Source organism: Cherax quadricarinatus, chromosome 6 (genome assembly GCF_038502225.1).
Source record: "Cherax quadricarinatus isolate ZL_2023a chromosome 6, ASM3850222v1, whole genome shotgun sequence".
Classification (NCBI taxonomy): Eukaryota; Metazoa; Arthropoda; class Malacostraca; order Decapoda; family Parastacidae; genus Cherax; species Cherax quadricarinatus.
The window spans coordinates 15,769,304-15,787,891 of record NC_091297.1 but is presented as its reverse complement, the minus strand read 5'-3'; the positions used below and the strand labels follow the sequence as shown (position 1 = coordinate 15,787,891).

General features: G+C 46.3%; 1 protein-coding gene across 1 annotated transcript in view; it reads left to right on the top strand.

Annotated features, from left to right (window-relative positions):
- Positions 1-18,588, top strand: part of LOC128694174 (cilia- and flagella-associated protein 44-like) — a 147,188-nt gene that overhangs the window by 88,164 nt on the left and 40,436 nt on the right. Inside the window, exons 19-28 of the mRNA XM_070080644.1 lie at positions 1-79; positions 2,432-2,554; positions 3,559-3,622; positions 5,615-5,773; positions 9,052-9,216; positions 9,569-9,718; positions 10,251-10,466; positions 12,876-13,127; positions 14,764-14,985; positions 17,333-17,513. The exon at positions 1-79 is cut by the window's left edge and continues 4 nt beyond it. Of these exons, the coding sequence (XP_069936745.1) occupies positions 1-79; positions 2,432-2,554; positions 3,559-3,622; positions 5,615-5,773; positions 9,052-9,216; positions 9,569-9,718; positions 10,251-10,466; positions 12,876-13,127; positions 14,764-14,985; positions 17,333-17,513 (1,611 nt within the window). The remainder of the gene's footprint in view (positions 80-2,431; positions 2,555-3,558; positions 3,623-5,614; positions 5,774-9,051; positions 9,217-9,568; positions 9,719-10,250; positions 10,467-12,875; positions 13,128-14,763; positions 14,986-17,332; positions 17,514-18,588) is intronic.

Genomic DNA, 18,588 nt, shown 5'->3' with positions numbered 1-18,588 from the left:
GGCAGCTGCTGGAGTACTGGTTACAGGTCATCCGTGCAGGTAGTGGCGTTCCCAAGGAGGTCGACGAACCACATCCCAGGTGTGTTCCACAACCTAGCCTCAGCCTTATGTATATTTAGCCTCAGCCTCATGTGTGTTCAGCCTCAGGTGTGTGTGTTTTCAGCCTCAGGTGTTTCTTCTCGATTTCTGTTTTGTCCTACTCCAGGTACATATGGAGTGATAACTTGGTGCACTCCAGGTACACATAGATAACTTGGTGCACTCCAGGTATACATAGATAACTTGGTGCACTCCAGGTACACATAGATAACTTGGTGCACTCCAGGTACACATAGATAACTTGGTGCACTCCAGGTACACATAGATAACTTGGTGCACTCCAGGTACACATAGATAACTTGGTGCACTCCAAGTACACATAGATAACTTGGTCCACTCCTCAGGAACGCTTTTCATCTCGAGATCCTGACCACTGGCTTAGTTTGGGCATCGTTCGTCAGATTCTCTGAATATTTTCCATCTGCTTTAATTGCTCTTTTTTCTCCTGTTCATCCTCTTCCCATCTCCTTCCTGACCTGTCATGAGCTTTATCAAACTTATAGATCAGTAACTTCCCTTTTTCTTCCTCATGTTGCTTTCCCAACCTGATTGTTTTATCACCAGTTTCCTTGTCTTTATTCACCTCCTGCGTCTCCCGATATCCTGTGAGCATCTCTGCTTAGTCTTTTTCTTAATATTCTCTCCTTCATTCCTTTGCTCCTTCTGATTTCCCCTCATCATTTTCAATGCCACTTCCACCCTTTCTCTCGTTTTCTCCACAGCCTCCTTCACCTTTCTTATTTCACCTTAGTCTTTGGCCTTTCTTTAGTGGTAGTTTTTCCTCACACCTCAAGCTTTCATTCCTTGCTTTTTAAGTAATTTTCACAATTTCTATCCAGAGTATTCAACTCCCTTTCCATTCCTTGTTCATTTGGTGCATCAAACCAGCTATTGTCACTTCTAAGTGATGCTGCCCACTTTTTTTTATCTTTCTTCCCCTCCCCCTTCCTTACTTGTTTGCCCTTGTTTTTTATTAATCTTCTGCTGAGTCTGTGCTGTCAAATATATAAGTTCCTTTTATGATATCAGAGAAGCCACTTGAAGACAGTCACTGCCTTCCCTTTTTGGTATCTTCACGGCCCAGTGAAGGATAAAAGGCAAACACATGAGGGTATAAAAAAAAAAAGTATAAGTAGAAATAGGACAACGAATGATTGATGACAGGACATGTTAAAATATTCATGGCTCAAAGCAGGTTAAGACATTACTTATGAATTACCATCACGTAGCCAGAACACTGTCCTGGTACAGTCAGATTCCAGCAGCTACACGAGAATTTGTAGATGAATGGTTCAGAGAACCGACGTGTTGATAAATTAGACACATGTGCAACTCTTGGGTATCTTTATTGAGGAAACGTTTCGCCACACAGTGGCTTCATCAGTCCATACGTAGGAGAAACTGGATGGACTGAACACATCGACTCAAGGTTGAGGGACTGATTACCTCATTCTCCTCCTGTTCTTCAAGTTTCTCCTACGTATGGACTGATGAAGCCACTGTGTGGCGAAACGTTTCCTCAATAAAGATACCCAAGAGTTGCACATGTGTCTAATTTATCAGCTACACGAGAAGCTAAACATCCACCTCGATGCCACACACTCTACCTCAGGCTAACTACCCAGACACACAATACTAACTCTCCAGAAACATGTTCTCTCCCCCACTGTTACCAGCCAAAACCTGGCTGTGGGAGGGAGGCAGCGCCCCATATCTTCCTCCTGTCATACCTGGAGAGGGTTTCGGGGGTCAATGCCCCCGCGGCCCGGTCTGTGACCAGGCCTCGCGGTGGATCCAGGCCTGTTACTACTGGCCGCACGCAAGCAAATGTACGAACCACAGCCGGGCTGGTCAGGTACTGACTTAAGTACTCTCCCTGAGTCTCACACATGCGCCACGCTTTATCAAAAACCAGTCGCCTTGTGCATGTGACAATTACAATAATTAAAAAAAATATGAACTTTTAACTCACAATTGCATAGTTCAAGGAAGCAAAATTGCTCTCATAGAATATACAAGTATTAAATGACAACAAATTTGAAATTGACTCACTGACACCACGTTTATACCTTCCCATTACTTTTGTATTGAAATTCCTAAGTATGTTTTGCACTGGCAGATGAAATTCAGTTGTAGGTGAACTATTGTCTTGAATAAGTGGACTGGTGACCTGGTTAGGTGTAATGACAGCTGGTTGCATATTATTGGAGTTTCAGGTGGAAATTGTGTATTGTGCTGTGTTAAGGGAGTTAGTATTATATTGCAGATGTGAATTAGTGTCGCATTACGAGTTTGTGTTGTGTTACAGGTGTGAGTTAGTGTTGTGTTGCAGGGATGGGTCAGCGGAAGGTGATAGGCAGCAGGGTCAGGCTGGACAGCATCAACCTACCACGGAGGGTAGACAACCTGGAGTAGCCCGCCTCACCACACCCACCTCGGCACACTCACCCCTCAGGTAACCTATTGTATTATTCACTCTCTTATCATTATCCACACCATGTAATTATTGTTCAGAACTCTGTTCTGAACAATAATTACATGGTTGCCTGGAGGTTATTCCGGGGATCAACGCCCCCGCGGCCCGGTCCACGAGAAGGCCTCCCGGTGGATCAGGACCTGATCAACCAGGCTGTTACTGCCGACCGCACGCAGTCCAACGTACGAACCACAGCCCGGCTGATCCCTTTTTGGCCTCTTATGTCCTGTCTTGCTAGGAACTATGTAAGGTTGCCTCCACTCCTATTTCATCCTCAGGCTGAAGAAATACTTCCTGACACCTTTCAACTTCCGCCTCACCACTCCATTTCTCCTTCTGTTTCTCCATTTCCTCCTCCATCACATCACTCCATATCCATTTCAATGTCTCCATTGTATAATCTATTATTCTATTATCTCTTACTTTCAATGTTACCGCTTCCCTGAACAGTGCCATTCTGCGTTAGGGATCTCGCCTCTGTCCCATGAGAGGTACATGCAACTTGCTTAACAATACATAATGAATTAATACCAGCATTTTGTGTCTACTATAAAGCTGAAATGAGATATGCGATTTACAGGCATCATTGTGCTATGCTCGGGTTTCCACACTGTGTGGCGCAGCACGGATGAAGATCTCACACTATATACCCGGGTGTTAAGTCTTCCTGGGTGACTGGGTTAGCTGCTACAGTAATGTTCGTCCTGCATGACTGGGTTGAAATCTCAAGTTCATCCTTCATGAGTGGGTTGGAATCTCATGTTCATCCTTCATGAGTGGATTGGAATCTCGTGTTCATCCTTCATGAGTGGATTGGAATCTCATGTTCATCCTTCATGAGTGGGTTGGGTTCCTGTCTAGTTTCCCAGCCGAGGCGCACTAATAGGAAAACATAGCTAACTACCCTACAGCGTAGAACAACAACACACTGCTGCTCTGTTCTATGTTTAAATAAGAAATCCGCTCTCCTTGTTTTTTTTCAGCTTCGAGGGAGACACAAGCGAGGAGGGAGAGGACGGTGATAGCCTGGCCGCTCTCCAGACTCAGGTGAGTACTTACACCTGCTCAGTCTCGGGTTAGCACCTGAACGTCTTTCCCTCACTGCCTTGTGCACCATAGTGTACTAGACTTGAGAACCACCTTCAGTAGCTAAGTGGTCGAACAGTGACACTAGCAACGTTAGAAATGAGATCTTTCTCGCCAGCTCTCAGAACCTCAGGTGTCCTGTAGCTCGATCGCTTGCGCATTCAGCTCACACATGAGGTCCGGAGTTCGAATCTCCGGTACGGCTGGAAAACATTAGGACGTGTTTCCATAAGACACCTGCTGCCCCTGTTCACCGATCAGTGTAAAATGGGTACCTGGGTGTTAGTCGACTGGTGTGGGTCTCATCCTGGGACCAAAAAATGATCTAATTTGCCCGAAATGCTCAGCATAACAAGCGGCTTTTTATATGGTAGTATGTCATTGATGTCAGCTAGGCCTGTATACCATGTACATGTACTTGTAGTAAATAAAGATATATTATTACATTATAACTTTGACTTCATGATTGTCATAGTGACTGCTCTTCTCACAAGTTAAAAGCACTTAATTGGTTTTCCTTATTGTCAGTATTGGCTCTTATAAACGGATCGTTTTGAAATTCCATGCAGGCAGTCTTGGTTTTGAGGCCATGTAAGGCACACCGCTGTGTCTTCTGCGAGGGAGAGCCTGGGTTAGTTTAGTTAGTTTAATATGTTTATTATGCACCCCATACCCATCCTGTGGGCGGTAGTCAAAAGATTACAGAGGTACATAATTGGTCCAGGGACTGGACTCCAAAGTTTTGATAGCTGAGCAAGTTACAGAGGTAATGAACTCACAATTTATGCCTGGGTAAACTGGGTTTACGTGCTCCACCAGCTTAAAATTGTTGTTGTTTGTTGGGGTTTATAGGGCCACTGACAGCGTACGCCGTATCGAATCCTAGCCTCTAATCGGACGTGTATTCAAACGTCTAGTCAGTGAAGTTCGTGAGAGAATAGTGAGACTGAATTAGGTGTTATTAGCGGACATTCTGGACGTAAGTCTGAGTCTGCACTCAGGTAAGTATCAACTGTAATGGTTGATAACATTCAGATACGACCACTGCTCACCATTTAACAGGACAAGGTAATGGGGGTCTGGTATTGGCGGTCGAGGTGCCATAAAAAATGTGAAAGAAGACTTGGGGGCACTCAAGTCCACTTTCCACTAACATGATTATCATTAGCGGCTACATTAGAACCTTATTTGTTTTCATATGCAAAAACTTCTAAAATAGAATTTGCACTTATATACGCTACTGTTATTTCTACTACTGCTTCTACAACTATTGCTGCAGCTGTTACCACTACTACTACCACCACCACCACTACTACTAGAATAAATTTGGTTACAAAATCAATTAACTAGCCGAGATATGATTGTGCAGTGTCATTTAGTTTCGTGTATGTGACGTGTGGTGTGTTTATACTGTATGTACTGCATGAAATAAAGATAATTTAACTAATATTACTACTGTTACTACTACTATTACTCCTGCTGTTACTACTACTAGTACTACTATTGCTGCTGCTACTAATGTTACTGCCACTACAACTACTACAACTGTTAAGACCACTGCTACCTGGAGTTTACCTGGAGAGGATTTTGGGGGGTTAACGCCCCCGCGGCCCGGTCAAAGTGACGTTATTATTACTGCTATTGCTGTTACTACTAGCATTAATGTTACTACTACTACTACTTTTACTATTCTTTAATTACTATTATTGCTGCTACTAAGGCCACAACAATTAATACTAGCGCTCCTGCTGCTACTACTACTACTGCTACTGTTATTACTGCTACTACTTCTGCTATTACTGCTTCAACTACTGCTGCTACGACTACAACTATTATTTCTTCTGCTGGTACTTATATCAGTACTACTACTATCACCTTTACTACTGCCAAAGCTGCTGTTGTTACTGATACTACTACTACTACTACACTTACTATTTACTACCGCTGCTACAGGTACGGGAGGTGGTGGATCGCCTGGGATCAACAGTGAGAGGCGGGACAGATGTGACTTCTGAGTCTAAGCTGGACGTTGGTGGTGACATCAAGTGGCGTCGTCTTGCCCTTAAGCGTCTCCAGCAGTACCGCGCCACCGAGTTGGCAAGGTCAGCCCAGGTAACTCCCACAACAGGGCAGGTCAGCCTAGGTAATACACACCAGGCCAGGTCAAGTTTTTACAGATGAATCTCCCGCTAGTGTGGCCGTGGCGAGCTCTAGTTCAAGTCCCCTCAAAGCCACCATCATCACAACGAAGTAATAAGCATGATAAGAGTACCAGATAACAGTGTACAGAATTAAGAGATCTTTTATAGTTATTGCACAGAAACCAAAAGTGCGACTGGTATACAGTGCCGACAGATTAATGTATTAGACACATAATAATCTAATTTTCTACAAGTACATGTACAAGGTATACAGGCCTAGGTGTCCCGTGGCTCGATCGCTAGTGCATTCAGCTCGCACACTGAGGTTCGGGGGTTGAATCTCCTCTGGTATGGCTGCAAAACATTAGGGACGTGTTTCCATAAGACACGGCTGTACCTGTCCCAGTTCACCCATCAGTTCAAAATGGGTACCTGGGTGTTAGTGGACTGGTGTGGGTCGCATCCTGGGACAATGACCTAATTTGCCCGAAATGTTCAGCATAACAAGGGGCTTTCTATATAGTAGTATGTTATTGATGTTTACCTGGAGTTTACCTGGAGAGAGTTCCGGGGGTCAACGCTCCCACGGCCCGGTCTGTGACCAGGCCTCCTGGTGGATCAGAGCCTGATCAACCAGGCTGTTGCTGCTGGCTGCACGCAAACCAACCTAGGACTGTATACCTCCTACATGTACTTGTAGTAAATAAAGATATTATTATTATTATTAAACATGGCATACTACTACATAAGTCTTTTAAGAACATAAGAAAGAAGGAACACTGCAGCAGGCCTACTGGACGTGGATTCTTGGTTTTCGTTTGCCCTGGTTATCGTCGAATTTGGGTTTCGACGACTTTTTGGTCAAAATATTGTCCTAGTTTTCGTTTGTCACCTCGCTTTACGTCGGCCGTCCCAGACGCGTTTTGTCACCTCGCTTTACATCGGCCGTCCCAGACGCGTCTGCCTGCCCACGCCTGTGCGCATCCATATGAAACATTTCGTAATAATTCATTGCTTTATGAGCTTGTATACTGAGTGCGACTGCTAAATAAGCCACCATGGGGTCAAAGAAAGTTTCCAAGAGAAGGATTTTGAAGGATTTGAGGCTGACCCTGACAACCCTACACCTGTTGTGGAATCTGTTGTGGCACTGGGGAAGCCCATGGGGTTGGATGTGAGTGGCCAGGATGTGGACGAGTTGGTGGACGACCACAAGGAAGAGCTAACCACTGAAGAGCTGCAAGACCTTCATCTGGAACAGCAACGGACCACAGCTGAGGAAATTGCTTCAGAGGAGGAGGAAGAGAGAGGGAAGAATGTGCCTTCTTCAGTGATTAAGGACATGTGTGCAAAGTGGAGTGAGTTGCAAAGTTTTGTGGAGAAATATCACCCTAACAAAGCTGTTGCAAGTCGGGTCTACAATATGTTCAATGACAATGCCATGTCCCATTTTAGGCAAATCTTAGAGATGCCAGAAACAGACCTCTCTGGATAGATTTTTTTGTGCGACAGGGGTACAATGACTCTCAAGCTGGTCCTAGTGCCAGTAAAAGACAAAGAAGGGAAGAACCTGGATAGGGATTTGATACCTGAAGTCCTTATGGAAGGGGATTCCCCTTCCAAACAATAAATTCTCCCTCTCCCTACCTTGCCGTCTTCCATACGTCAACAAGTCTTCAATAAAGGTATGTAATAGTGATCTAAATGTTAATTTATCCATTAAAATTAATCATATTTATTTCTCATTGTTTTCTGTATGTAAAACTATAGTTATTCTCTATAAAATGTATTTTTGTTAATACTTTTGGGTTCTGGAACGGATTAATTGGATTTAATAAAGTTGGTAGAATTACCGACAATATGTAAAGTACCATAAATGCCATAAATGTCACATTAGTTGCACTTGTGTCCTTTTACTTTACTAATTGGATTTACATTATTTCTTATGGAAAATATTGCTCTAGTTTTCGTCGAATTTGGTTTTCGTCCGACTCTCTGGAACCAATTAGAAACGAAAAGCAAGGTTCCACTGTATATAACAAGTCCCTTGTTATGCAGAGCATTTTGAGCAAATTAGGTCAATTTTATCCCCAGAATGCGGCCCACACCGGTCCACTAACGCCCAGGTGCCTATTTAGTGCTAGGTGAACATGGACAGCAGGTGTCTTAAGGAAACACGTCCTAATGTTTCCATCCGTACTAGGGATCGAACCAAGGACCTCAGTGTGTGACCTGAGTGCGCTAGCAATCGAGCTACGGACACACATGTGCAGCCTCACCTCCTAATGTCTCCCGTACATGATGCTGCAGCGAGACTGAGTGACTGACTGCTTCCTCTTCCACACACTACCATTTACAGTAGGATCCCCTTATCCCCTGATTCGGTATCCACGGTTCCAGTAATCCACTGTTTACTGTGGCTCAAAAATACCTCTTAATTTTGCATAATAATGGTGCCAAAGCGCCCCAAGCTGGCAATTCTTCAAAGCCTTAAAGAAGCTGTGAAGTGCTTCCCATCAGTGAATAAGTAATAATTCTATACCTATTGTGCAGAATTTATCAGTTAAACTTTATAATAGGTATGTAAAGGACTTATGTATAAGATTTGCTACTATCCACGGTTTCGGTGTCCAGGGCAGGTTGTTGGAACGTGTCCCCCGAGGATACGGGAGTCTTACTGTATATCTCTGTATTGCACTGTAAGTCACTGGATGGCCAAACGTCTACTAAGATACCTAAACGTTGCACATGTTTCATTCATTAACATGCAAACAGCTGCTGAAAAGGTGTTCTCCTGCTTGCAACAGTAAAGTTGAAAATTTAAAGCTGATCGGATGAGACATTCTGGAGTTATCAGTGAAGACTTTGGTGAAGAACAAAATTCTTGGCAACTATTGAAAGGTTGGCAATCTCAGATACTAAATATGTATTTGACTAAGTTGACACACAGGTTCCAGCCCTTCACTTGGTGAAGAACTGAAGTCTGTGTCAGTGGTATGTCACTGGTGTGTGCCAGTGGTATGTCACTGGTGTGTGCCAGTGGTATGTGTCAGTGGTATATCACTGGTGTGTGCCAGCGGTATGTGTCAGTGGTATGTCACTGGTATGTGCCAGTGGTATGTGTCAGTGGTATGTCACTGGTGTGTCAGTGGCATTTCTGTGGTTTGTGTCAGTTGTGATTGTCGGCGGTGTGTGTCAGCGGTGTGTCGGTGGTGTGTCACACAGAGGTTAAGGGTATGGTTCTTGCAGCTTACAGCCTACAAGTCGGAGCACACCATCCCCCTGCGAGAGAATGGAGAACACGAGACAGGAGACGACCAGCGAGACCAGGAAATCGAGGACGAGATCACGGTGCCACCGTCCAGCATCACCGTGGAACAGGTGGAGACTCAGCTCTGGCACCTGCTAGGCAAGGTATGCACCTTCTGGGCAAGGTATGCACCTTCTAGGTAAGGTTCACACCTACTGGGAAAGGTGCACACTTGCACTTTCCGGGTAAGGTACACACTTTATTGATTAAGTAGTCACCTTCCAGTCAGGTTACATACCTCATGGGCAAATTTACTTTCCCTTGGGCAAGGTATCCCCTGTCACCCACTTCCTCATATGTAAGTCCGTTGTGGACAATATAACCACCTCCCAGGCAAGGTACTTCCTCCCTGTACCGTGTTGTACTGCACTGTTTTAGTGTACTGATGTACTGTACTTTACTGCTTAAGTATTTTTCCTTATGTAATACAGTGAGTTGACTTTGGTATCTCTGCAGGTGGAGCTGGAGGGAGGGAAGGTGAAGGTGAAGGTGCAGGAGGCTGCTGCAGCTCAGCAGCACCTGTTGCACCAGGTAAATCAGTACCGTGCTGAGTGGGCACACCCATCTCTCACACTCCAAAACTTGCAGCATCACCTAGACGTCCAAGTGAGTTGTTCACCGGTGTAATCAGGTGAATCATCTGCCTCCTTAACCAAGTCAGAGAGAAAAAATTCATCATTTCCAGAGTTCACTGAAAACCAGATATGATTACTAAATTCCTGTTTAAAAACTTCACATTCCGGCACCAGGTTTAAATTCATGTATACAGTGAAACATATCGGATATTTCAGGAACTACATGAATCTCAACCCTGTGATGTTAGTAACGTCCTGAGATGTTAGTAATACCCTGTGATGTTAGTAACATTATGTGATGTTAGTAACATCCTGAGATGTTAATAACACCCTATGATGTTAGTAAAACCCTGTTATGTTAGTAACACCCTGTGATGTTAAAAACACAACTTGACGACTTTAACTTAGCTCTGCCCGCACAACGATGGACCACCACACATCTTCATTTGACGTCTGTTCGCTAAATAAACCAGCCTCTTTCCTATATCTTATATCTGCTGAAGGGGACCTCAGATGGACGTGGAAATACAAAGACAAACCTCGCCCGACGTTTGTCTTTCCAGGTGACAGACGGGCTGGTGAATGAATTCTACTGTGACGCTCTTGAACTGGAAGAGTCCGGGGAAGTGGGAAGTCCTGGCGAGGGTGTGAGACGGGGAGGTGACAGTGACGTGAGCGGCGGGGGCGGCAGCAGCGGCCAGAGAGCCACCACCAGCAGGAGGGCTAAAGTGTCTTCAGGAGCCGCCATTCCCACCAGCAGGAAGCCTGACAGCGAGCGAGTGAATATTATTGTCGTTTGTTAGAAAATAATTCTTTCATTAGTTCATTAGTTAAGTTTCGTACAGCACAGTTTAGTATCAGAGATGTGTGTGTGTGTGTGTGTGTACTTGCCTATATGTACTCGCCTGTTTGTTGTTGCAGGGGTCGATTCACATTTCCTGGTCCCGCCTCTTCGCTGGTCGCCACTAGGTCCACTCTCTCCCTGCTCCATGAGCTTTATCATATCTCCGCTCTATCATGCCTCCACTACATCATTCTTCAGATTGTTCCGCTTCCTGACACCTCTGTGAGCGAAGAAATACTTCCTAACATCCCTGTTACTGATCTGAGTCTCCACCTTCATGTTGTGATCCCTTGTTGCTGTGTCCCATCTCTGAAACATCCTGTCCCTATCCACCTTGTCAGTTCCTTTCAGTATTTTATATGTCGTTATCATGTCCCCCTATTCCTCCTGTCCTCCAGTGTCGTCAATCGATTTCCCTTAACCTTTCTTCGTAGGACATACCCCTGAGCTCCGGAACTAGCCTTGTTGCAAACCTTTGCGCTTTCTTTAATTTCTTGATGTGCTTGACCAAGTGTGGGTTCCAAACTGGCGCTGCATACTCCAGTATGGGCCTGATGTACACAGCGTACAGTGTCTTGAACGATTCCTTACTAAGGCATCGGAACGCTATTCTCAGGTTTGCCAGGCGCCCATATGCTGCAGCAGTTATCTGGTTGATTTGTGCCTCCGGAGACATGCTCGGTGTTATGGTCACCCCAAGATCTTTCTCCTTGAGCGAGGGTTGCAGTCTTTGGCCACCTAGCCTCTACTCTGTCTGCGGTCTTCTTTGCCCTTCTCCGATCTTCATGACTTTGCATTTGGCAGGGTTGAATTCAAGAAGCCAGTTGCTGGACCAGGTGTCTAACCTGTCCAGGTCTCTTTGAAGTCCTGCCTGATCCTCATCTGATTTAATTCTCCTCATTAACTTCACATTATCTGCGAACAGGGACACCTCTAAGTCTATCCCTTCCATCATGTCATTCACATATACCAGAAATAGCACTGGTCCCAGACCGATCCCTGTGGGACCCCGCTCGTCACAGGTTCCCACTGTGATACCTCATCCAGTACCATGACTCGTTGTTGCCTCCCTGTCAGATATTCTCTGATCCATTGCAGTGCCCTTCTTGTTATACGCGCCTGATCCTCTAGTTTCTGCACTAGTCGCTTGTGAGGAACTGTGTCGAAGGCCTTCTTGCAGTCCAAGAAAATGCAATCAACCCACCCCTCTCTCTCGTGTCTTATTTCTGTAACTTTGTCATAAAACTCCAGAAGGTTTGTGACACAGGATTTGCCTTTCATGAATCCGTGCTGGTTGTCGTTTATAATCTTGTTCCGTTTCAAGTGCTCCACCACTCTCCTGATAATCTTCTCCATGACTTTGCATACTATACACGTCAGTGACACTGGTCTGTAATTTAGTGCTTCTTTTCTGTCTCCTTTTTTTTAAAAATGGGAACTACATTTGCGGTCTTCCATGCATCAGGTAGTTGCTCAGTTTCAAGGGATGTGTTGATTGTGGTTAATGGCACACACAGTATATCTGCTCCCTCCCTGAGGACCCACGGGGAGATGTCCGGTCCCATTGCCTTTGAGGTATCAAGGTCACCTAGCAGCTTCTTCACCTCCTCCTCAGTTGTGTGCATATCATCCAGCAGTTGTTGGTCTATTCCCTGTTGGTGTTCCCCTCTGTGCTGTCTTCCCAGAGCCCTTCCTATCTCTACTGTAAATACTTCCTTAAATCTCATGTTGAGCTCCTCGCATACCTCTTGATCATTTCTTGTGAGTTCCCCACCTTCTTTCCTCAGCCTGATCACCTGGTCTTTGACTGTTGTCTTCCTCCTAATATGGCTTAACAGCAGTTTCGGGTCAGACTTGACTTTCGATGCTATGTCGTTTTCGTACTGTCGCTGGGCCTCCCTCCTTATCTGTGCATACTCGGTTCTGACTCTTCGACTGATCTTGTTTTCCTGGGTCCTATGCCTGCTATACCTCTTCCATTCTCTAACGCACTTACTTTTTGCCTCCCTGCACCTTCGGGTAAACCAAGGACTCGCTTTGGTCTTCCCATTGTTTCTGTTGCCCTTGGGAACAAACCTTTCCTCTGCCTCCTTGCATTTTGTTGTTACATATTCCATCATTTCATTTACTGACTTTCCTACCATTTCTGTCCCACTGCACCTCCCGTAGGAAGTTCCTCATACCTGTGTAGTCCCCCTGTGTGTATGTGTGTGTGTGTGTGTGTGTGTGTGTGTGTGTGTGTGTGTGTGTGTGTGTGTGTGTGTGTGTGTGTGTGGTTGTTGTATATACATTTTGCACCCTTAAGTAATTTTCTTGATGTAGATGTGTTTTGTTGATGTTTTAGATGGTGCCACCTTTAAGTTTGTGTGGATCACCTCGGGCTGCCAGGACTGGGAAGACCCTACATACAACCAGAGACTCCCGCACCACCGCATCAACCACTCCACATACAACCAAGACCCAACGAAGTGGTCGTGGGCGGCGCAGTGTGCGTGAAACCCCCAAGCCGCCCCCTGCCCCTCGCCCCTGCCTCACCCTAAGCCAGGTCCAACAAATCCAGCGTGCACGCACCACCTACCTCACCTTACTAACCCAGGTGAGTCTCCAGGGTAAACATCCTCACCAGCTTAAGTTAATCAAACATTGGTTTTCACATAACTTGCAAAAAAATCTCAGTGTTAAGTTTCGTTAATTTTAAATATGCTTAACTTAGAATCTCAGATTTCAGATATTTTTTTGAAATCATTGAGCCCAGTGTCGTGTAGTTAGTTTGTCAGTTGTAACAAACACAGTAAGTTTTAGCAGAGTTAGCGACGCTAGTCAACCAAGACTGAATCTAAAGAAAAAAAAAATCACCATACTCCTCCCTAACTTGTTGTGCTATAGCTCTTGGTCCCCCTTCACTACTCTGATACACATCCCGTCACTAGCGTTAGTAATGAGTTTTAGTTATTATCACTCTTCAGATTACTCACTCTCACTATCACTGTTATGTTGTAGCTCCTGGCCCCTTTACTACTCAGCATCACTAACTTCTACCTGGAATCTACCTGGAGGGTATTCCGGGGATCAACGCCCCCGCGGCCCGGGCCACGACCAGGCCTCCCGATGGATCAGGGCCTGATCAACCAGGCTGTTACTGCTGGCCGCACATAGTCCAACATACGAACCAAAGCCCGGCTGATCCGGCACCGACTTAAGTATCTGTCCCATATAATATAGTTCCTGTATGCTAAAGCTCTTGGGCCCTCCATTATCGAAACATCAGAAGAGAGACATAACACCATATATTTCATAATTTAATCCTCAACTTTCACTCTATCGCCTTCACAGTGTACCAATTATCTATCAATCCACTGTAATGTTATGCTACATCTCTTGGCCACCCTCACGAAATTTGTATGTCGTCAGTAAAAGTCTTGGGGGCCCCTTAAAAAATAGCTGTCGATCCAAACCTGACATCATACGCACCACCTTGCACATGACTCTCATACCCACACTCAGGTGGTGGTAATGAGGTGCTCCCTGGCAGGTGGTGGTAATGAGGTGCTTCCTGGCAGGTGGTGGTAATGAGGTGCTCCCTGGCAGGTGGTGGTAATGAGGTGCTTCCTGGCAGGTGGTGGTAATGAGGTGCTCCCTGGCAGGTGGTGGTAATGAGGTGCTTCCTGGCAGGTGGTGGTAATGAGGTGCTCCCTGGCAGGTGGTGGTAATGAGGTGCTCCCTGGCAGGTGGTGGTAATGAGGTGCTCCCTGGTAGGTGGTGGTAATGAGGTGCTCCCTGGCAGGTGGTGGTAATGAGGTGCTTCCTGGCAGGTGGTGGTAATGAGGTGCTCCCTGGCAGGTGGTGGTAATGAGGTGCTTCCTGGCAGGTGGTGGTAATGAGGTGCTCCCTGGCAGGTGGTGGTAATGAGGTGCTCCCTGGCAGGTGGTGGTAATGAGGTGCTCCCTGGTAGGTGGTGGTAATGAGGTGCTCCCTGGCAGGTGGTGGTAATGAGGTGCTCCCTGGCAGGTGGTGGTAATGAGGTGCTCCCTGGCAGGTGGTGGTAATGAGGTGCTCCCTGGCAGGTGGTGGTAATGAGGTGCTTCCTGGCAGGTGGTGGTAATGAGGTGCTTCCTGGCAGGTGGTGATAATGAGGTGCTCCCTGGCAGGTGGTGGTAATGAGGTGCTTCCTGGCAGGTGGTGGTAATGAGGTGCTCCCTGGTAGGTGGTGATAATGAGGTGCTCCTCGGCAGGTTCCTGAGCCACTGCAGCAGGCAGCACAGGAAGTGGAGGATATCCTTCACAAGTGTGAGCAACAAGTGGTGGTGGAGCGTGGGCGGCTGGCGTGGGCGGTGCTGAGGGCGGGGCAGTTGGTGCGGGCGGTGGGCGTGAGGGTGAAGTACAGGGACACGGAGAGGAAGCTGAGGGAGGCGCTGAAGGAGAGGATTAATGAGCAACAGGAAGTGAAACACAAGGTGAGAGTTCTGCAACACAAGGTGAGAGTTCTGCAACACAAGGTGAGAGTTCTGCAACACAAGGTGAGAGTTCTGCAACACAGGGTGAGAGTTCTGCAACACAAGGTGAGAGTTCTGCAACACAGGGTAAGAGTTCTGCAACACAGGGTGAGAGTTCTGCAACACAAGGTGAGAGCTCTGCAACACATGGTGAGAGCTCTGCAACACATGGTGAGAGCTCTGCAACACAAGGTGAGAGTTCTGCAACACAGGGTGAGAGTTCTGCAACACAGGGTGAGAGTTCTGCAACACAGGGTGAGAGTTCTGCAGGCCCGGTGGCCCGGTGGCCTGGTGGCTAAAGCTCCCGCTTCACACACGGAGGGCCCGGGTTCGATTCTCGGCGGGTGGAAACATTCGACACGTTTCCTTACACCTATTGTCCTGTTCACCTAGCAGCAAATAGGTACCTGGGTGTTAGTCGACTGGTGTGGGTCGCATCCTGGGGGACAAGATTAAGGACCCCAATGGAAATAAGTTAGACAGTCCTCGATGACGCACTGACTTTCTTGGGTTATCCTGGGTGGCTAACCCTCCGGGGTTAAAAATCCGAACGAAATCTCTCTCTTAATCTTAACACAGGGTGAGAGTTCTGCAACACAGGGTGAGAGTTCTGCAACACAGGGTGAGAGTTCTGCAACACAGGGTGAGAGTTCTGCAACACAGGGAGAGAGTTCTGCAACACAGGGTGAGAGTTCTGCAACACAGGGAGAGAGTTCTGCAACACAGGGCGAGAGTTCTGCAACACAGGGCGAGAGTTCTGCAACACAGGGTGAGAGTTCTGCAACACAGGGTGAGAGTTCTGCAACACAGGGTGAGAGTTATGCAACACAGGGTGAGAGTTCTGCAACACAAGGTGAGAGTTCTGCAACACAGGGTGAGAGTTCTGCAACACAGGGTGAGAGTTCTGCAACACAGGGTGAGAGTTCTGCAACACAGGGTGAGAGTTCTGCAACACAGGGTGAGAGTTCTGCAACACAGGGAGAGAGTTCTGCAACACAAGGTGAGAGTTCTGCAACACAGGGTGAGAGTTCTGCAACACAGGGTGAGAGTTCTGCAACACAGGGTGAGAGTTCTGCAACACAGGGTGAGAGTTCTGCAACACAGGGTGAGAGTTCTGCAACACAAGGTGAGAGTTCTGCAACACAGGGTGAGAGTTCTGCAACACAGGGTGAGAGTTCTGCAACACAGGGTGAGAGTTCTGCAACACAGGGTGAGAGTTCTGCAACACAGGGAGAGAGTTCTGCAACACAAGGTGAGAGTTCTGCAACACAGGGTGAGAGTTCTGCAACACAGGGTGAGAGTTCTGCAACACAGGGTGAGAGTTCTGCAACACAGGGTGAGAGTTCTGCAACACAGGGTGAGAGTTCTGCAACACAGGGTGAGAGTTCTGCAACACAGGGTGAGAGTTCTGCAACACAGGGCGAGAGTTCTGCAACACAGGGCGAGAGTTCTGCAACACAGGGCGAGAGTTCTGCAACACAGGGTGAGAGTTCTGCAACACAGGGAGAGAGTTCTGCAACACAAGGTGAGAGTTCTGCAACACAGGGTGAGAGTTCTGCAACACAGGGTGAGAGTTCTGCAACACAGGGTGAGAGTTCTGCAACACAGGGTGAGAGTTCTGCAACACAGGGTGAGAGTTCTGCAACACAGGGTGAGAGTTCTGCAACACAGGGTGAGAGTTCTGCAACACTAATCCATCTTTATAAAAGTTTAACTCTCTAACATACTTTATACATTTGTAAACCAAGGTACGGGCGGGGCTTGAACCCGCGGTTCGAGAGTCTTAAAACTATAGACCGACGTGTTAGCCACTGAGGCAGCTGGCTACAATAAGATAAGGTATATTTATACGCCATATGAAGGTTAGTATAGGCACCACTGTGACCACAAATGCAAGTTTTTACAGATGAATCTCCCGCCCACGTGGCCGTGACGAGCTCTAGCTCAAGTCTCCTCAAAGCCACCCGCACCTTGGTTTGTTTGCAATCGTGTCATTCGATTTCGTGAGTCAGCTATAGATTTGTATCTGTATCTCGGCTAATATGGACTTTTATGTTTGTGTATTGTCATTATATTTATAGAATTGTTTTCCATAATTTATGTAACTCTTACATTACTCCTCCTCCTCTTTTGGTAGTCTCTTCTCGTTATTCTTGCAATATTGTCCCTTATTCCTTATCTTTACTTCTTCCATCAGGCTGTCGCCTTATCCTCATTTTGTCTTCGTCTTCTCCACATCTCATTTTCACCCGGCCCTCATCTTCTCCCCAATACATCCTAACCCGGTGTTGACTCACTCTCTCTTCAGGTGGTAGCAATTCGCCAAAGACTGGAGGAGTACGAGCGGGAACAAGAGAGTCTGACCCACCTGGAGGAGGAGGTGGACCGGGCTTTCACTTACCTGCTCACGGACAATGCCCAGTTCGAGTCCCAGCTCACCCGCTACTATGAGTCTTGTCCTACACCTGGCCTCGCTCGTCCTCACTCAGGTGGGCTGCCACTTAAGTTGACCTGAGATCAGAGTATAATAACCCCCCCCCCCAGTCATTCTTGGTGTATTAAATTCACTAGTGACTGAACATTATTATTTACAGTGCCACCCATAAAATAATCATATTTTTATGCTCTGTAAGAATGGTAGAAGATATACACTTTGTCCACACATCCATTACAGCATACATAAACATCCATCATATGCAGACATACATATTAAATGTGCATATGTAGTAGAATTATACAACTTAGTGAAATAAGAGATGACCAAGGTAAGAGCACGACGACATTAATAGGGTTACAATAACTATCGTGACGAGGACGACGCTGGTTCCAAATAGAATGTGTGTAAAACTCCTAAATCTGAGGAACATCAGTTACTGGGAGACGGGAGAATTGTTAGTTAATGGTGCAACAATGATCTTCCCCTAGAGAACGCTGAGAACTCATATGAAATATGATGAACCAGGCAAATTTCACCTAATGTTTAAAACTAGGAGATTACAAAGTTCTTCTGGCAGAACTGCAAGTACGAGGTTCTGTCAAAAAGTTCCCTGCCTGCCACGATAAAAAATATGTGGGCTTACCTAATCAACTAGTTTAAGTTGTCTCCCTCGAGGTACTCGACGTGCTCCCTCGAGGTACTCGAAATACTCCCTCGAAGTACCCGAAGTGCTCCCTCGATATACCCGAAGTGCTCCTTCGAAGTACCCAAAGTACTCCCTCGAAGTACCTGAAGTATTCCCTCGAAGTATCTGAAGTACTCCATCGAAGTACCTGAAGTACTCCCTCAAAGTACCTGAAGTGCTCCCTCGAAGTACCTGAAGTACTCCCTCGAAGTACCTGAAGAACTCCCTCGAAGTACCTGAAGTACTCCCTCGAAGTACCTGAAGAACTCCCTCGAAGTACCTGAAGTACTTCCTCGAAGTACCTGAAGAACTCCCTCGAAGTACCTGAAGTACTCCCTCGAAGTACCTGAAGAACTCCCTCGAAGTACTTGAAGTACGATGATGAATACAATTGTATGATATGAATACAAAAGTTATTTATTTATCACAGGGCATAAAATTA